This window comes from Salarias fasciatus, chromosome 20, assembly GCF_902148845.1.
Source record: "Salarias fasciatus chromosome 20, fSalaFa1.1, whole genome shotgun sequence".
NCBI lineage: Eukaryota > Metazoa > Chordata > Actinopteri > Blenniiformes > Blenniidae > Salarias > Salarias fasciatus.
The window spans coordinates 4,215,964-4,233,846 of NC_043764.1; the positions used below are offsets into that span (position 1 = coordinate 4,215,964).

Sequence of the window (17,883 nt, forward strand, 5' to 3'; positions counted from 1 at the left end):
TTGCCGCCTCATTTCAAAGTTTTTGCTTTATTTATGGTTTCAAAACAAGTGTTGACATGAAGGAAATGAGAAACATGTTTAGTCTCACTGTAAAACAGCAACACATAGAAAAAAAAAATGCCTATGCACAGATGAAACTATAGAAACTGTGGCAACGAGCTACAGCTGCTTCATACTTTAGCCCATGCAGACCAAGGACTACCGAAGTGTTCAAAAATGTCCAAATCCAATTCTAATGAGACTTGAAAGTGTTTTCTTCATACAAACAGTATTAAGTCTGAAGTGGTCACCAGGCCTTCACATTCCAAACCTCCAGCATGTGGGCACCTCAAGCTCACATTTATTCATTCATCCATCTTAGCTGCCAGAAAACCGGAGATCATAAAGATACCTCATATACGTGTTTTTTAAAATTGCAGGAACTTCCTCTAAAGTGCAGGGTAAAACAAACTGCACTAAAAGGAAAGGCCCGAATCCAAATCTGACCTGCTTGCTATGAGCTGAGAGGGCTTACCACCGTGTCACCATCTGGCACCATGTTCCTGTCAGTGAGCCCTCACTCCTAAACTTTGGTACTTCCCAGATAAATGGTGAGTTCGGAGCGGTGGATGACTTTTTCAGCCTGTGACTGAGAGCTGTGGGCCTCGGACCAGCGCGTCCACCACTCCCTCAGCTCTGTGGGTCCCGTGGGCCGCCGCTCCTTGATCTGGCTGGGCGCAACTAGAGCGTGAGGAGGGCTGAAATCCTCCCTGGGCAGGAAGGCCCTGTTTACATTCACACTCCCCTCTGGATCAGATTGTTGCAGGTTTATATCCTGGGGTGAAATGGCTGAAGTCTCAGTGGGAGGCTCTGCACCATCTCCAGAATCCATCTCACAATCGTCGCGGGAAACATTTAGACCACCTAGGAAATCGAACCCTTGCATTTTGTGCTTGTACTCTTCCAATTTCATCTTACACTCCACAGCCTTCGCTCTCATCTCGAGGAACTGACCCTGCAAGTCTTTCTCATAACCTTCCTCTGCCTTCAGTTCATTTTCCCAAAACTGTATCTGCTCTGTCTCCTCCTCAGCTGCCCTCTCTCGAGCCTCCTGTTCGCCCCGCCGTGCCCTCTGTTTTCCCTCCAGCTCTGAGATCTCTCTGTCGACTTGTGCTATCTGAGACTGTAAGTTCTGCAAACACACGAGCTGACAGATTATAGTTTCTCGAAGTTGATTCTTCTCCGCTTCGGTTCCGTCGCTGCTCAAACCGTGCAGCTCAGACTCTCCCTCCTGAGCTTTCTTGGAGTGTTTGCCTTCTTTGCTCCTGGTTTGATTGCCCATGCAACACGACGTTTGATGGTCCAAATCCGACTTGACACTCTTCTGACCTCTGGCTTTGCCTCTGCTGCTCCGACCAGACTTATCCTTGTCAACGGCGAGATGGACATCCAAAGAGATGCGATTCTTTTTATCCGTCTTCTTCCCGCTGTCCTTGTCACAGGCAGTGCTGTAAACCCTGCCTTTTCCGAGACTTTCCAGCCATTCCCAGGCCTCCTCCATGAGCGTCAGAGACTTCCTTTTAGGCCTTTTCACATCCTCTTGCTTCTTCTCAACCTCTCCTGTGCAGGACAGTGGTGGCAAGCTTTGCCGATGCAAACTCAGCGAGCTGCTCCCCCGCCGCATCCTACCACCGGCGTCTTTTCTCCTCAGCGGCGGGCAGGCTTGGTATCTTCCGACTTTGGCTCTGCTCATGTCATCCCAGGTGGAGGGTCCATTGTGGAACAGGATGAGCTGGACCTCCTTGGCCTGCTCACCGTACCTCTCCAGGGTCTCCAGAAGGCGTTCGTCGGGCGTCATGCAACGTTCAAACTCCTTAAATTTCTCCCGTAAGTTGTAGCGTCCAGGTTGACCTAAAGACAAGAGTGACAGTATAGTTCTCCCATATATGGAATCACAGATGAGCTCACCTGTATTACTTGCAGCATGCGTACGTACCCAGGGCTTGAGCCAACGCCAGAACCACCTCTTGGCACGTTGTTTCCCGTGTAACGCCACACACCACACGAGGAATCCCGTCCACAGACACCTTGACCTCCATCGTGCTCCGTCTGTGGAGCTGCTGCTGCTGCTGCTGCTGCTGCTGAGGGGAAGTGGTGGAGACAGCCGAATGAGCCTCATTAACATTCACTCTAATCTGTCTGTCCATCATGTGCTGGTCAAGCTTCAGGGCAGAGAGATCAGTCGCAGCACAAATGATAAAAGAACGGCTGAAGAAAGAAAGAAACAGCTGAAAAGACACATGAAAACAGCTACTGAGAAACATTAATGACCAAAATCATGTTAAGAGCCTACCTTTGTGATGTGAACTGTACGTCCTGTCTGTACTCCAGATGTGTGGACGTGTCTGAGGAGTAAACTTTGGGTTTGGGAGGGACAGTCGAGCAATTAAGACCAGTTAAAATTCCTGAAGGCGTCCACTGTGGGACTGCTGATCTGACTTGTCTTGTTTTCATTTCTATGAATAACACAGAAAGTCCCAAACTTTAGATAGTTAGGTTATTTGGACAGTGGAATGAGCCTAAACTTATATTTGTTATGTACAAACAAAGGTAGATAAAATGGGAAGAAGAGGGATGTCTGGACGTGTTTTAGGCCTTAACTTATAGGGGTCAAGGCTCCAGAGCAGTTTGTATAGAGGGTTTTTTTTTTTTTAACAATGAAATTGTCAAGGCATAACAGTCACTGTCACATGATTTCTCCTTACGTCAGTGTCCTTGCTGTCCGGTGCTGATGCTGGCGGCGTCCTGTTGAGCTCTGTGATCAGTCCATTAACACTATTTTGTCATTAAATTGTGCTTCTTGTAATGTTATTCTCTTCTCTAACACAGCTATTTCCTCCACATCTTTTAATGCATTTCAGTTATTCCTGTTGATCTCAGTCAGTGCGACTCTAGTACGATCAGTCTACCAATTCTGCTGCACAGCAAATTATTGAGAATTTTCAATCTTCTGGTTTGCACCGGTTGATTTTTATCGACTGGTTTCCAGAGTTTTTAGAAACCTTGCCTTGATAAACCTTGAAGCGTTCCTATGTGACTCTTTCTTCAGTTGAAAGACCTTTGGAAGTGAGATTTCAGAGTCATCATTCTGCCACATGATGCAGAATCAAATTCTCTCCACCTTTAGAAAGTCAATTATCACTTATCGAGGCTCTCGAGCTGATTTAAAGTGCCTGGATTCAAGGTCACCTTTTCCATCCAACCATTCACTGAAAGAGTTCATGTTTGTCCGCATCTGATGTTTTTACCAAAAGCCAGCACTGTGTATGATGGAGAATAGTATCTAATATCGTACACTAGATTTGCCAAGCTGGTCTGAAGTGCCGCCTTAAACCCAGCAGGTCCTTTGTGCTTCACCACATGCTGATTTTAGCTCTGGGTGTTTCTCTTTATCTCTGAAACAGGAAGGGAGATTATAATCCACAGAGAACATGTAAACATTTTCCAACCCCGGAGAGAAACATTTTTGATTTCTATTAGCTGAAATGAAGATTGCTGAACCTCCCCTCTTTTTTTTTTCAGAACTTTCTGAAATAAATCACAAAGCGTACAGTATTCAGACAGGACAGAACATTGATCCTGTCATAGTGCAGTCCTGAGCTTGGCTGATGCCAAAATGCTGGTGTAGCTGTTGAAGTACTCTCATGTCGAGGAGATATTCGCACCAGTAAATTTGGCACCGATAATATTCAGTACCAAACAAAGCGTGGCTGGCGTTTATAGCACCGACTACTGGAGCTTTCTCTGATGTTATAATATGATCTCCTGTGAAATCCTCCTGAATGCACTGGCATAAAACCAGATGTGAAGCCTCCAACCGATCAGAAAAGTGAAAATCAGAGGAAATGTCTGCAAACTAAAAAAAAAAAAAAAACTGGCAGAGCCGAAGCTGGACGGGGGAACACCTGTTGCAGTTTGGTAGTGTCTGACAGTCTGGGTGATGATGAGAAGAGTAACATGAGATGAAGAAGGGACCGGGACTCCGTGCTCCCTCCTTCAGTGCATGTAAACCATATGTCCAGCTGCCGGTATTCTCTCAAGTTCACGGTCGAGAAGAGTCCCAGGATGACAGAACCAGGAATACTTTGAAGGAATCCTCAGCTGTACTTATCAATGCGTTCGTCGCCACTGGACTTTCACAGTTTCTTCTGCAAGTTCTGTCTAAGAATTTATCGCAACGTGAACTTTTGCTCAGGAAGAAGAAATATTCAGTCTGTGGTGTGGAGCTATCATTATGTTGGTCTAGTATTTCTATTGGGGTACATGCTGTCCAAGCGTGAGGTACATCAAACCATCCAACACAGCAGAAACACTGAAACACCTAGTTTGTAACTGTAATCGCCAGCACATCATAACTGTGTATGCCATTTAGAAAATCTGCTGTTCTGCCTTTCACACAAGCAGAACACTGATTTGTGGCATTTTGATTTCTGCTGGCTGAACTTGACTGACTGGCTGCCCATTTCTAACCTGATCTGGAAGCCACACTGTAAGAGGAGCGCTGACATTTAGGATCACATTCCCTAAAAATAGACGGCCTGGTAAATGTCTTGGAGCTGGTCAGACGGGAGGAGGAGACTTCAGAGGTGTGTTTGTCGTTTGTCACGAGCAACGTCTCGGCTTTAGAGATGTCTGTCTGTGAAGTTTATTCTTCTAAAATCGGTAAAGCGTTATCCTCATTCAGCTACATGCTGGGGTGAAGCTTCCGGAGTTCAGTTTGGGATTTGCAGGCCTTCCTGTTTGGAGTTTGCATGTTTTCCTCACAGTTCAAAATCATGTGTTTAAGGTTAATTGAGGACTCCAATGGGCGATGGAGGTGTGAATGTGTGTTGTTGGTTGTGTAACATTTTTTTCTAGGCCCTGTGATGGACGAGGGGATGTACCCTGCTTTCACTCTCATCGTCAGGAGACAGGAAATGTAGTAGAGCAGATGCAAGAATTCCTCTGATCCCACATAAATTCTGATAACAGAAACAAAAACACTTCAGAACAAATAATTCATCCATTCAGCTTCTATCCCCACTTCATCTCCGCCAGGACTGGAGGGAAACTAAAGTTATTAGAGGTCAACATCAATCTGCATTCAGATGACTCACTCAGTCTCTCACATGCATTCATGTCTGCAAAAGTAACAAACCGAACAGGCATGTTGTTGTATTTCAGTAGAAAGTTAGCCAAAACTCACAGAGATAACATGCAAACTCCAGCTGAAGAGCCCTGTTAGCCATCAGGCTCAGAAGGGAAGTGAGTGGTAGTGATATATTCACACCGCGCCCTGTGGGCGTGGCGTTCTGTCATTTGTTGATTCACGACTGCATCCCTGTGGAATGAGCCTCAGTGGAAAAGCTCAGGCTCCTGAACACTCCGTTGCTTATGTTTGGGTTTGGGGCCCCTTGTCTCTTTCTCCTGCAGTGGACAAGGACAAACCAATACACACACACACACACACACACACACACACACACACACACACACACACACACACACACACACACACACACACACACACACACACACACAATTTATGTGTATGTTGTAACTGTAACTGTAACAATAATGTTATCAGGAAGTTTGCTGTCTGCCCGTCTTTAATCAACTTTAATGAAGGGAAGCTTTTTTTTAAAAGGCCAAAGAGTCTTGTCAGAGCCTAGAATAGATTACTTTTACAAACAGTCAGGACTCCAGAGCTCCAGAGAGTAGGGACACAATTAACTGCAATCCAGGAATTGTAGTGAAACAAGGTACGGTGGAGGTATGACAGTGACTACGTCAGAACACTGAAGCTCTTGCCCTTGTTGCTTCCCCGGTGGCTTAGCAGCCAAAGGGCTCCAACGGATGTAATACCAAAGGTCACTCCCTTCTCTTAACCTCTGATCTTACAAAAGGTTTAGTTTACAGCTGCAGAAACAGTAACAGCACACTAATGATAAGTTACTGATCTGCCAGCAAAAGATCCAGCGAGATATTTTTACTGGCAGGTCACTACTGTAACTACAGACCCATTTCCAAGGACTGCTGAGGAGGCATTAACCTTCACTTCTCTGCACACTGACCTTCGCGGTCAGCCTTTTCCTGGTATTTATAGGACAATTCCGTGATGAGTCTTTATATATGTAATTACAATCTAAACCAATTTGCCTTGCATCTGCTCCCACTGATAAGTGCCCCAGTCAGTGCTACGCATGGTTCCTCACTAGACATACTGTATATGAAGAGTAACTAAAAAAATTTAAATTGAAAGTTTCAAATAATTAACCACAGACTAGTTGTCAAATTTAACATGTCACCATTCTGCAGCTCACTGGGTAGAATAAAGTGGTAAAAGTTCTTCAGAAAAACAAGTGTCCACACTTGACCTGTTTCCCCCCCCCCCGGGGGAAACAAATATATCCTTTCACATATATCCTTTACATCCTTTACATTGCTTGACCAAAACACACTGGGAGAAAAGTGCAAGGAGGCAACCAGGGTTTTTTGGCGGGGTGTCGCAGGGTGCTGGAGCCAACCCCAGCTAACTTGAGGATGAGGGCAGGGTACACTCGATAGGTCACAAGGTCACCAGTCCAGCACAGGCCCAACACAGAAAGACAGACAACCACACATACTCACAATGACTACACAGGGCAAATTAGGGTCACTAATTAACCTCACAGGATGTTTTGGGACCGAGGGAAAAAGCCAGAGTACCAAGGAAGTACATGCAAACTCCACACAAAAAGCCAACTTTTTGGCCGGTATTTGAGCTCAGAGCGCTAACCACTGCACCACTGTGCGCCCCGACATTTAGGAAAATGTGTTTTAAAAATAACCAATGAACGACCACCTGTATAACAAAAAAGGGCCAAACAATCAGCCACTAATCCCCACTCCAGTTAATCAGTGTGTGAGCACATATCACCAAACCAACTCCTTTACTTATCATCCATCCATAATCTGTAGAGTTTGATCCAACTTCGGGTGGCAGGGCGCTGGAATGGATCTCCGCTCATCTGATCGCTTATGATTCTTTAGTGAAAGCTACAGATCAGCGATTCTGAGCTCTGGATGCAATTGTACATCACATGTTCATCACATATTCCTGAGAAGGACCTGAAATTTTAATCACCGCTGATGAGTCAACTTTATAACCACAATTTCTTTTTGGTTTCCTTAATCGAGCTGCTTCGCCAAACAGCACTGGTAAAAATAGAGCCATGTGATTGCATTGGACAGAAAGGTAGGTCGTGAATGTGCCAGCAATGCAAAAAGCTCCCACCATGTGCACACCAACTTGTTCAGTTATCAGGGTGTTGCATAATTCCAGTCCCCCCTCCTCACTCACAGACGCGTGCACACACACACACACACACATGCCCATCTCTTTGTCAAAACACTGCGCCAGTGCTTGAGTCTTCGGCGTGTGCACACACCACTTAAAATAGAATTTGAGTTCCCTATTACATCTAGGCATGTTCCATGTGGGCACAGCAGGTTCTGGTTACACGTGGGGCACACAGAGCTTAATATTGCACAGACCAAACCCCGGACTCCACACTTCCCGACTGCAGTGGTCCAGCGTCTGACCACCTTTTACTCGTTCTCAGGGAGCGTTTCACAGGAAGAGCATCACCATGCCCAAAGTCCTGGTTCCAGGTGAGTTTGTGTGGAGCATCTCTGGCCTGGTTCATTGAATTTTTATCAGTATGGTCACCATTTCACACAAACAAAGTGGAAAAAGAGCAGCTGTCACCATGACGTTCAACTCAAACGGATGGAACAGTGAGAACGCGACTAATGTGTTGAATGTGTTTGATGGGGTTTTTGCCCTTTACAGTACAGCATACAGTATCAGCAGGCATTCAGGTCATAAATTCTCTGTTGTTCAGCCGCGTAACTCACACAGTAACTCTTTAATACATGATATTGACAGCCTTAACGACAGATTCATTGGAGTTAAAATACGTCAAATTCTACGTGTCTTATTATTTAGTTCAAACTTCACCCCACGAAAGCGTCAAAGCACTACTGGAGGTGTAATGTAAGCATGGCTTTACAGTGAGGTCTGATGGTGCTTCAGCTTGTGTTAGTGCAATGAGCGTATCAACTGGGAAATTGCCGAAAAGATTCAGCTATGACACAAGATCAAATGAAGTCATTTTCCTTAATGTTCCATCATTTCTCTATCATTCATATTGGTTTAAATGTTGTAACTGTGTCTAATTTTAGACTTAGGCACATGTCAAGCAGGCTAGTCACAAGCAAACAAGAGGTCTAACAAATAGAAATGATGCATCTAAACAAGCTGCAGCTTGTTTTTTTTTTTCCATTGATTGATACAGTTGTGTTAATTTTGCATTTATTGATGCAGAGAGTGATCACAGCTGGCGGTGCTGCCCGAGCAGGTGGGTTGTGTGTCAGATGGGCCAGAGCAGGTGCTGAGAGCTAGCAACAAATCCGTTAATGGCTGAACTCAACCGGTGAAATGAATCCGAAACACAAAGAACCCCTTCACCAAACATCACAATGGGGTTTTTCGGTGGCTGGTGAAACAAGCAAATAGTTTCAACTGAAATGCAAGGTTTAAATTCAGTACACAAATATCTTTTTGTTCATGAGCTTCAGACAGCTTCTTATGTAGTGCAGTGGCTTTCTCTTTGTTGCTGCTTTGACATATAACCACACATGTTTTGTTTCCTCCATTAACCTGGACTGTCCCACCCTGACTGGGGCTTTTTGATAACTCAGCAAAGGGAGGAAGTAAGTACTGATCCGGGGTATTTGACAGAAGCCAGTATGAAGCATTTCCAAAGCATGGCATCTGGATGTGAGACGGTCACATCGCCAGTCACACTCTATCCTGCATTTGAACCCAATCAGGTGAAATGAATCTTGGTAAATAAAAAACCTATCAGACGAAAATGGAAAAGTCGTGAAAATGGACACCGTTTATTAGTGTGCTGTTCATCTTTCAGTTCAGCTTCCTGGTGTATTTCGCTGCTTTAGTATCAGGTGTTTGACAGGCGAGCACCAGCGGAAACTGAACTGAAAGTGAGCCTCAACATTAATAAATGACTTTTACAGGGAGCTGGCGGACTCTTTACCATGGGAATGACCTCTGAACCTGGATGAAAACAAACAAAAACAAAAAGGCTTAGACTGTTTTTGCACCAAATGCCCAGAAGACAGTGAATAAACGTGCGCATGCATGGAGATGTGTAGAAGTTATAGCGGTGCAGAAATGGAACCTTTCACATCAGATTTAAAAGATGTTTTTCCTCTGTGTAAACCGAAACCATGAAATCATCTCTGCATGAAGATGCTAGAAGCATTTAATGAATAACTGTAAAATCGCTTTTAACATGTGTCCTCCCCATTTTCCATCCTCACAATGTAATCCCGCTCATCCATTCACCTTCAAACCATCTAAAATCTCATTTTAATGCTCATGTCCTCATGATTTACCATTGCATGTTTATGCAATTCATATTCTCATTGTGCATTTTCTATTTCCAAAGTTGTAAATATTTGTGCAAATATGGTGCTTTTTTCTTTATCTTCAGCCAAAAGATTGTATCAGTAACTTTTCATATTTAACAACATGAATCTAACTTTTTCTAACCACTGCTTCTCTAACAATCTCTCTTTTTTTGGGTGTGTACCGGTACTCTCTTGCTGGGAATAATCAGGTGGTCAGAGTAAGTACAGACGGTGACAAGTCGAACCTCAGTGACTTGGAGATTGAGTAGAATTGTAGAAAACCTTGACTCTTGCCTTTTGGCTCATTGGTACAGCACATCTTTATTGAATGAAAACATTTCATATTGTAAAATACCTTTTTAAACAAATTTCAAACTAATTCTTTGGATTAAAGTCATCTTTTGGACAGCAACTTGAACCTTGAATGATTGGGTACAAAATAATACTATGTGTTAAAAACTAAGTGTGTGTAGTCATACACTGAAAACATGTTTGACCAGCTTGTATCCATATGAGCCTACTGTGTTTGTCAGTGCATCGTTCCAGTAGCTTGACTGTGTGCATGAGATTCTGTCCACACGTGATTCAGAAAGACATGTGCTTGGTACGTTGTAGATGTGGGACACCGTGTCCTGAAAGGCCTTCATCTAGATTCCTGTAGCGTAGATTCGACGTCCTGAATGTGGCTTTTGTCGTCGGTTCAGTGTTGCATGCCGAGTTGAGACCAAAACGGATTCCTGTTGTTGAGAGAACCTTTTTCGATGCGTCTGGCAGAGACCGATGACAAGATGAGGGCCTTCGCGGAGCAGGTCTTCGCATCGGAGACCAAAAGCGAGGACATCCGCGATGAAATCTCCATGTTTGATGTGGCTGAGGACTGTCCCATCATGCACCAGGAGATGGCCCACCATCTTCACACGGAGGATGATCTCGCGAAACGGTGAGAAAAAGAGCCTGATGGGGAGAGCTGCTTGCCTGTTGGTGATGGGCTTCACCTGAGCAATGCCAGGCGCTAACCCCCGTGAATCGCCCCTCGCCCACAGCAAGAAGCGCAGCCGCACCATGAACGTGCCCACTGCCGCTTCTCACGGAGCTGCCGAACCTGTAACGTCGGTTGAGGTGGACACGCCCACCTACCTGGAAGTGCCCGACTTCCAGAGAGTGGTCATCATCGGAGACTACGCCTCTGGGGTACAAAGATCAAGTGCCTTCATGAAAAAAATGCTCATTGCAGTGTGGGGTTTATCATAGGCTGGATCTTAAACACGCCTCTCATGTATTCAGCTTTGGAAAAAAGTGAAAATCTTAAAGCAGATTCACTGTGAAGAAGCACTGGTCTAAGTTTGATCAGGTGGTAGAACAATGATTGCTGAACCAGCCAATAAAAACCAGGTATTTATGGAGATGGAAGATTTTAAGGACTTCAATATCATAACTCTTTGATTCTTAGAGAGAAAACCCAATGGCAATCAAGCTCTAAACAGACATGAGAAACCCATCACTGCCTCTGGAAGCAGTTTCAGAAAACTCCCTCCAAAGCTGTTACTTTCACTGGAAATGGAAGGATGAGGTTCATTTTATGCACATTTGAATAGGATATTGGTTAGATTTATACCAAATGACTTTAATAAAATAAAATATAGCAGAAACATATACGCATGACATTAAATGCAGTTCAATCAGCCTTTTTCCCATATGTCTCTGGGAGGTGTGCTCAATGTCAATTTGGCACAGTATGGACTACGTGTTTGTAGCCTTTGATTTAAAGTTTCCCATTTCTGTCTTATAATATGAATCAAAGTGTATCGACTGTCTTAGCTCACCTCAATGGAAACAACAACCTCAAAACCCATAAAGAAGACAGAACCACTGCTTTTGTCTTATTTGTCACTCGGATACCATTAAAAAAAAATGAAATTGGGTATTATTTTCTGAAAGCCCATTGAATAGAAAGCAAACTCCCTAACATGGAAGGTTCAGGAAAAGCTGCTTAAAATGACACTTCAGTCAGTCCAATTGGATTTTTTAACACATATATTCTGTCGATGCAGCAGGTCACAACCTACAGAATGCCTCTGTGGAGTAATCCATACATTAGCACCCCAGGCATGTTTGGGAAATGCACTTGACATGTTTGGCCAATACTCAACAGGATAAATAAATTTTCCTCAGAGAAATTTGGACTCCCCTGAAATCCAGGGACATGGCTCTATTTGCAGCAGGACTCTGTTTACCGCCGCATGACGGCATGTTCCCAGAGACCGGGGTCAGCTTCACACGGATGTAGGTGGCCTTGACCTTGAATTTCACTGACTCAAAGCGTCTGTGGGTCGGCGTCCACACGGCCTCCCTCGCACTGACAGGGGTCCTCCAGGGGTCATGTGAGAGCAGGGCAGGGTTTGGGTTTCATGGAGTGATGGGGAAATAGCTTTGGAGTATTTTAGATTTTAGGGTTCTCAGAACCAATTGCTGGGTCAAAAAGACTCAGGTAGCATAATGTAGAATATCATTTAAAGCAGGTGTTTTCCCACGTAGCACTGTGCTACTGGTGCGAGCGAGGACTGGATGTAATGTAGTGAAGACAAAGGTAAATGATTTTGTGCACCGTGTGAGAAAACCCACAGTGAATCCAAACCTGCAAAACTCCCTCCCCTCTTCCATCCATTCATGGTCTTTTATCATTTCCTGTTGCATGGCTGTGATACAGAGGGAAATAATTAGCGATAACGGTGAAATCTCTGCTGTTCAGGTGACCATGGATGACTTCGAGCTGTCCTGTAAAGGTCTGTACCGTGCCTTGACCATCAGGGAGAAATACATGAGGCTGGCCTTTCAGCGGTACCCAAGAACCACCTCCCACTTCCTGCGTGACATCGAGAGCGAGTCTTTCAAGATCGAAGACGAAGTGCAGCCAGGTGAGGAGAGACGGGCTGGTTGAGCCAACATTCAGACGCCTTCTCCATGAATTATAATGATATTTTAAGAAAACATGAACTGAGTCTTCATCGCTCTGCTGATGACACCAAGTCTGACATTTCTTTACTCTCCTTGACTGAAGAAGATCCTTTTCCACACAACACATTTTTATAAATACTATTCTTTTTTTTTCTTTTTTTTTAAATGTTGACATGAATGAGCTCAGGTGAAGTCCAAACTGTGTATTTACATGTTGGGACCGTCTTCAGTCTTCACAGCTCCTCCACAGAATGGAGGCGACCCCTTTGACACCTCCGACCTGCCGAAGAACCTGGGCTACGTTGCTCGCATGAAGGACGGCGTGATCTGCGTGTACAACGACGCTGCCGCTGCGGATAAGCATCAGCCCAAAGACCTGCCGTGCCCCGACTACAACACCTTCATCGACGACATGAACTTCCTCATCGCGCTCATCGCCCAGGGCCCGACGTGAGTTCATTACTGAGAACTGGATTTCAAAATCAATTCCCACTATTGTAGTGATGAGTCCGTTGAAATATTTAAATAAAAAAAGAAGAAGAAAAAACATGCAACAGCCTGTGGAACTGTTCAGTCAATTTGATCTGTTTTATAGTTGTTTCCTGTTACTTTAAACCCTTTAAAACTGACTACGGTTCAGAGTTTTAACATCACGGTCAGACTGGGATTGAGGATCTATTCTCTGTTTGCAGCAAGACTTACACTCACCGCCGTCTGAAGTTCCTCATGTCCAAGTTCAACGTACACGAGATGCTGAATGAGATGGAGGAGATGAAGGAGCTGAAGCTGAACCCGCACAGAGATTTCTACAACTGCAGGAAGGTAAAAATGATCAGCAAAGCAGACATCAGTAACATATTAATTCTTTTTCTGACTCATTACATTGACCTTTACTGTAAAGGAAGTGCAACAGAGCTAAAGGTTCTATTCAACACAACTACATTCACTTGTTTTTCTGCTTTAGGTAATTGATTGAATTAAACTGATTGAGTCTACACTCTCTGAACTTCTTCTTGTATCTTTTGCTCCCTCTTGTGGTATTTTTGTGGTCATTGCATCACAATACCTGAAAACTACAGTGATCCACTCTCATCTCCCCTCCAGGTTGACACTCACATCCACGCCGCCGCTTGCATGAACCAGAAGCATCTGCTCCGCTTCATCAAGAAGTCTTACCGTGAGGATGCAGACCGCGTGGTGCACAACCTCAAAGGGAGGGAGGTCACCATGAAGGAGCTCTTCGAGACGCTTAACCTGCACCCCTACGACCTCACTGTGGACTCGCTGGATGTGCATGCTGTACGTCTCATTAAAGCAAGTAGATCAGGCGTCTTCGGCTAAAGCAAATCCAACAAATGTTCGTTGTTCCTTCCAAAGGGGAGACAAACCTTCCAGCGCTTCGACAAGTTCAATGCCAAGTACAACCCTGTGGGAGCCAGCGAGCTGCGTGACCTGTACCTGAAGACAGAGAACCACATCAGCGGAGAGTACTTCGCCACCATCATCAAGGTTGGACTTGTAGAAATAATTCATTCTGAGCGTTGCATATTTTTTGCCTCTAACATGCTCTGATAAAATAAACCCTGTCAAGATTGGAGCAAGAAAAAAAATCAGAAGAAACCTATTTTGATTTTGTTGAGCCTTCTACTGAATTTTAGGAAAAAAAGTGAATATAAATTGCATACATGTGTTTTCACTCATGTTTGTGCTATATATTGCCCCAAATTTGTTAATCTCTAACAAGCAAGCATGGAAAACAACCTTTTCAGAACATTTAAATTCGACTTTCTTCTGTTTTTCCTCAATTTATTTCAAACACAAGATTGCATAATAAACACTGAAATGAAGTAATCACACTGGAATGCCAAGCTCAGCATTAAAGTCACAATGATGGGAGACTTCATTTCATTCAGGTTTTGGTTAACAACCTCTTCATTTTGCATTGTGGTCAGCCTGAACGCAGTTTCCATACTTGGTCATTGCATCTATGTCAGGTTTATATCGTTGGTAAAACCTAAATCTATTCATCACATTGATTATGGAGGAATTTCAGGGCTCAGTGTTCTGATTCTGACCTCTGTCTGAACTAGGAAGTTGCCGCTGACCTGGAGGAAGCCAGGTACCAGTATGCTGAGCCCCGTCTGTCCATCTACGGCTGCAACCCCAGCGAGTGGACTAAACTTTCCAGCTGGTTCGTCAAGCACAGAGTCTACTCCCCACAGCTCAAGTGGATGATTCAAGTACCCAGGATCTAGTGAGTAGAGCACCATATTCCATCCGTGTGCCAGTCTCCATTACAATAACATAAGATGTCAGTAAGCTTTAAACATCTCAAAAATATTATGAGCGCATGAACGGACTGGTCTCTCTTGTGTCTCAGCGACATCTTCAGGGGCCGGGACTTTGTGCCCCACTTCGGGAAGATGTTGGAGAACATTTTCCTCCCGGTGTTCCAGGCCACCATCGACCCACAGTCCAACCCAGACCTCAGCATCTTCCTGAAACACGTGAGTTCATCTAAATCTCATCCCGGAGAGACTGTCACTTGACATGAGAAAACACTGGGATAGAAAGGTCCCACTCTGATGAGATGTTTTCTTTGAGATGTGCAGGTAACAGGATTCGACAGCGTGGATGATGAGTCCAAACACAGCGGCCACATGTTCTCCACTAAAAGCCCCAAACCAGAGGAGTGGGACATTGTTAAGAACCCGTCCTACACCTACTACATCTACTACATGTACGCCAACATCGCTGTTCTCAACCAGCTCCGCAGGTGAGTTACCTTCTTTTCTGTCAATGCCGGAAACTTTTCTCATTCCTCGGAGTGTTGAACAACTCTTATTTATTGTCCCTCATCCAGACAGAGGGGGATGAACACGTTCACATTCAGGCCTCACTGCGGCGAGGCCGGCGCCATCACTCACCTGCTGGCTGCCTTCATGACAGCCGACAACATCTCCCACGGTCTTAACCTCAAGAAGGTAAAGTCCCTCGCTTTAAAACAGCGAGATAATTATGCAGTGATTAAGTGCGGTCTGTGGAGCTGTAATTATCATATAGCACATAATGACACCAATAAGATTAGATTAAATTGCCTTTTCTTGTGCTGACGTGTCCACATATTTCAAAACTGAATGCTCGTTAGGATGTAAAATTCACAACAAAAAACTACACAATGTGAACAGAATATGTATTATTCTTGTTTTTCACCCCAAGATTTGCAAAACCACCGTCCAAACAGACCCTCACACCGCTGCCTCAGGCTCTGATTGATTCTGCCCACACTGGCAAAAAGGGTGATCGCCTCGGGGGGGTTTCTGAAACCTCCAGAAGTTGTTCTTTGTTGATACACTGTAGCGTCTTATCAAAGATTACAAGAACCCGACTCTCGAAGGGAACTTGAAATCGTCCATCGTGCTTCAGTGTGTGAAAGGTTTTGTGTAGGAGGTGCCAGTGATTAGTGATTAGAGTTCAGTGGATGTTGTCTTACACATTTACTTTAGATCTTAGTGAATCTCAGCTGAACTTATTGTTTGAACAATATTTAACAATGTGAGAGACGCTTTGTTTCTGCATGACAGGAGAGATTTCAGGTATCCAAAGTTGTTTACCCTCATTTTTGTTAACGAATGTTTTAAGAGTGGCAAACACAAGGTATCAATGATGCTGCAAGGAAAGACAGAAAACTCGCAGTAGCCTCAACGCCATGCTGTCAGGGGAGTCTGCAAAATCATGCATAATGTAACAGATACAGAAGTGAAAATTTTGACAAATTATTTTACTATTATGCACGAGAAGCTTTTATCAAAATTTGCCTTATATTGAGACAGTAGTCATTGTTGGTTGTCATTGTTTGGCTTTGTGAAAATGTAGACATCTTCAACATGGATACTCTGTGCCACAACAAAGAAAAAGTTTCAAGTTTAGAGGTTTTTATGGCAGTATTTTACCGGTCTGGTCTACTTTAGTGAAATTGCACTGTGTGTTGCCTCTGAAGTGAAATGTGCTCTACACCCCGGACACAGATGAAGAACAGGTGCAAAAGTTTGACTGTCTAATCAGCAGACTTTCATAAAACTCACAAAAACCTCCCTGGATCCATCCATCTGTCTCTCCCATCCAGAGCCCTGTGCTGCAGTACCTGTACTTCCTGGCCCAGATCCCCATTGCCATGTCTCCCCTCAGCAACAACAGCCTGTTCTTGGAATACGCCAAAAACCCGCTGCTGGAGTTCCAAAAGAAAGGCCTGGTGGTGTCTTTGTCCACTGACGACCCCATGCAGTTCCACTATACCAAGGTCTGACAGCACGGAGGAAGGGGCCCTTCGTGACACAAAAATAGGCTTTCATTTACATGTTAGACACATTTTAAGCTTTGTGATTCTGTCCACAGGAACCCCTGATGGAAGAGTATGCCATCGCAGCTCAGGTGTTTAAACTGAGTACCTGCGACATGTGTGAGATCTCCAGGAACAGTGTGCTGCAGAGTGGCATGTCCCATGAGGTAGAGGAGAAAAAAAAAACATTTAAAGGTGCTGTAGGCAGGATTTTGCTCGTCAATGCTAATTTTTCTGTGTTTTCTTTGGATTAAATGTTAGAGTATCCATTGATAATCCTTTAGGAGTGTAGCATAATTGCACTACCGTGAGGGCGCAGCGTTTCCATCTGTCTCTGTTCTGAGCTGAAAAGGAATCTCGACAGCTCCAGGTATCTTTGACCAATCAGGAAAGCCCATGAGGCTCTAACCGCGATTGGTCGAGGGGCGTTCGTCACACGTTCTTGTGGGAGGGGCTTAACTTGCGTAAGGGCGTTATGTCAGAGAAAACAGGACAGGATTGGCTGTGCTGGGTTTCAAATCACCATCTTAGATGGGTCAAATCCGCCATCTTGCATAGGTAACCCTAAGCAAGATGGCGGAGATGCAGGATCCTGCCTACAGCACCTTTAACCCATGATCACGCTCCAAGAGGGGCCGTTGCATCTCACATTGAAAACGGCTTTCGTTTGTGCTCCAGGAAAAGGTCCACAACCTGGGCGAGCGCTACCTGGAGGAGGGCCCAGAGGGCAACGACATCCGCAAGACCAACGTGGCCCAGATCCGCATGGCGTATCGCTACGAGACCCTGTGCTACGAGCTCAACCTCATCAAGGAGGGCCTGAAGACTGAGTGAACCTGATCGACGCGTCGTCTCAACCTGTGCCTGTTGTGACGCTGAATTTCTACGTTTGTTTTTCATATTAACACACTAATCTTAAAGCAGCTGGCCTTCCGACATAGCTGTCGTCTCCACTGGAAGAGGAAATGTGCTCTCTGTGCATGTCTGAGTTTCCGACATTCAGCTGTGCTTGTGTTTCCGCTGGAGAAACAGCTTGTAAATGAATGACAGAAAATAAAATGTAAAAAAACAAGGAGGATTTTGTGTGTTTTACA

General features: G+C 44.6%; 2 protein-coding genes across 7 annotated transcripts; one reads left to right on the forward strand and one right to left on the reverse strand.

Annotated features, from left to right (window-relative positions):
- Nucleotides 1-8: 8 nt before the first annotated feature.
- Nucleotides 9-2,396, reverse strand: rassf11 (Ras association domain family member 11). 4 transcript variants are annotated; one of them, XM_030118172.1, is made up of 3 exons: nt 2,333-2,396; nt 1,976-2,111; nt 9-1,890 (listed from the first exon to the last, which is right to left on the reverse strand). In XM_030118172.1, exons 2-3 carry the CDS (start codon nt 2,076-2,078, stop codon nt 563-565), a joined length of 1,431 nt encoding a protein of 476 aa, XP_029974032.1. In that variant the 5' UTR covers nt 2,079-2,111; nt 2,333-2,396; the 3' UTR covers nt 9-562. The 4 variants fall into 4 exon arrangements, with proteins under 4 accessions (XP_029974032.1, XP_029974031.1, XP_029974029.1 ...); XM_030118171.1 differs by having other exon boundaries at nt 1,976-2,117; nt 2,333-2,390; XM_030118169.1 differs by having other exon boundaries at nt 1,976-2,120; nt 2,333-2,390.
- A 5,162-nt stretch (nt 2,397-7,558) lies between these two features.
- On the forward strand, nt 7,559-17,833 carry ampd1 (adenosine monophosphate deaminase 1 (isoform M)). Of its 3 annotated transcripts, none has more exons than XM_030118869.1 (16): nt 7,628-7,671; nt 9,705-9,713; nt 10,270-10,435; nt 10,539-10,686; nt 12,245-12,410; nt 12,681-12,900; nt 13,143-13,272; nt 13,555-13,749; nt 13,828-13,959; nt 14,541-14,704; nt 14,831-14,957; nt 15,063-15,226; nt 15,314-15,434; nt 16,577-16,750; nt 16,846-16,956; nt 17,468-17,833. In XM_030118869.1, exons 1-16 carry the CDS (start codon nt 7,650-7,652, stop codon nt 17,621-17,623), a joined length of 2,205 nt encoding a protein of 734 aa, XP_029974729.1. In that variant the 5' UTR covers nt 7,628-7,649; the 3' UTR covers nt 17,624-17,833. The 3 variants fall into 3 exon arrangements, with proteins under 3 accessions (XP_029974730.1, XP_029974729.1, XP_029974731.1); XM_030118871.1 differs by lacking the exon at nt 7,628-7,671 and adding an exon at nt 8,401-8,420; XM_030118870.1 differs by lacking the exon at nt 9,705-9,713 and having other exon boundaries at nt 7,559-7,671.
- The last annotated feature ends 50 nt before the right edge of the window (nt 17,834-17,883 follow it).

Excerpts from the sequence above, each read along its gene's own strand:
- rassf11 (XM_030118172.1), bottom strand. The coding sequence starts at position 2,078 with ATGGAGGTCAAGGTGTCTGTGGACGGGATTCCTCGTGTGGTGTGTGGC. Across the intron at positions 1,891-1,975 it reads GGCGTTGGCTCAAGCCCTGG|GTCAACCTGGACGCTACAAC; the intron begins GTACGTACGCAT and ends TCTTGTCTTTAG.
- ampd1 (XM_030118869.1), top strand. The coding sequence starts at position 7,650 with ATGCCCAAAGTCCTGGTTCCAG. Across the intron at positions 10,436-10,538 it reads GAGGATGATCTCGCGAAACG|CAAGAAGCGCAGCCGCACCA; the intron begins GTGAGAAAAAGA and ends CCTCGCCCACAG. Across the intron at positions 12,411-12,680 it reads CGAAGACGAAGTGCAGCCAG|TCTTCACAGCTCCTCCACAG; the intron begins GTGAGGAGAGAC and ends GACCGTCTTCAG.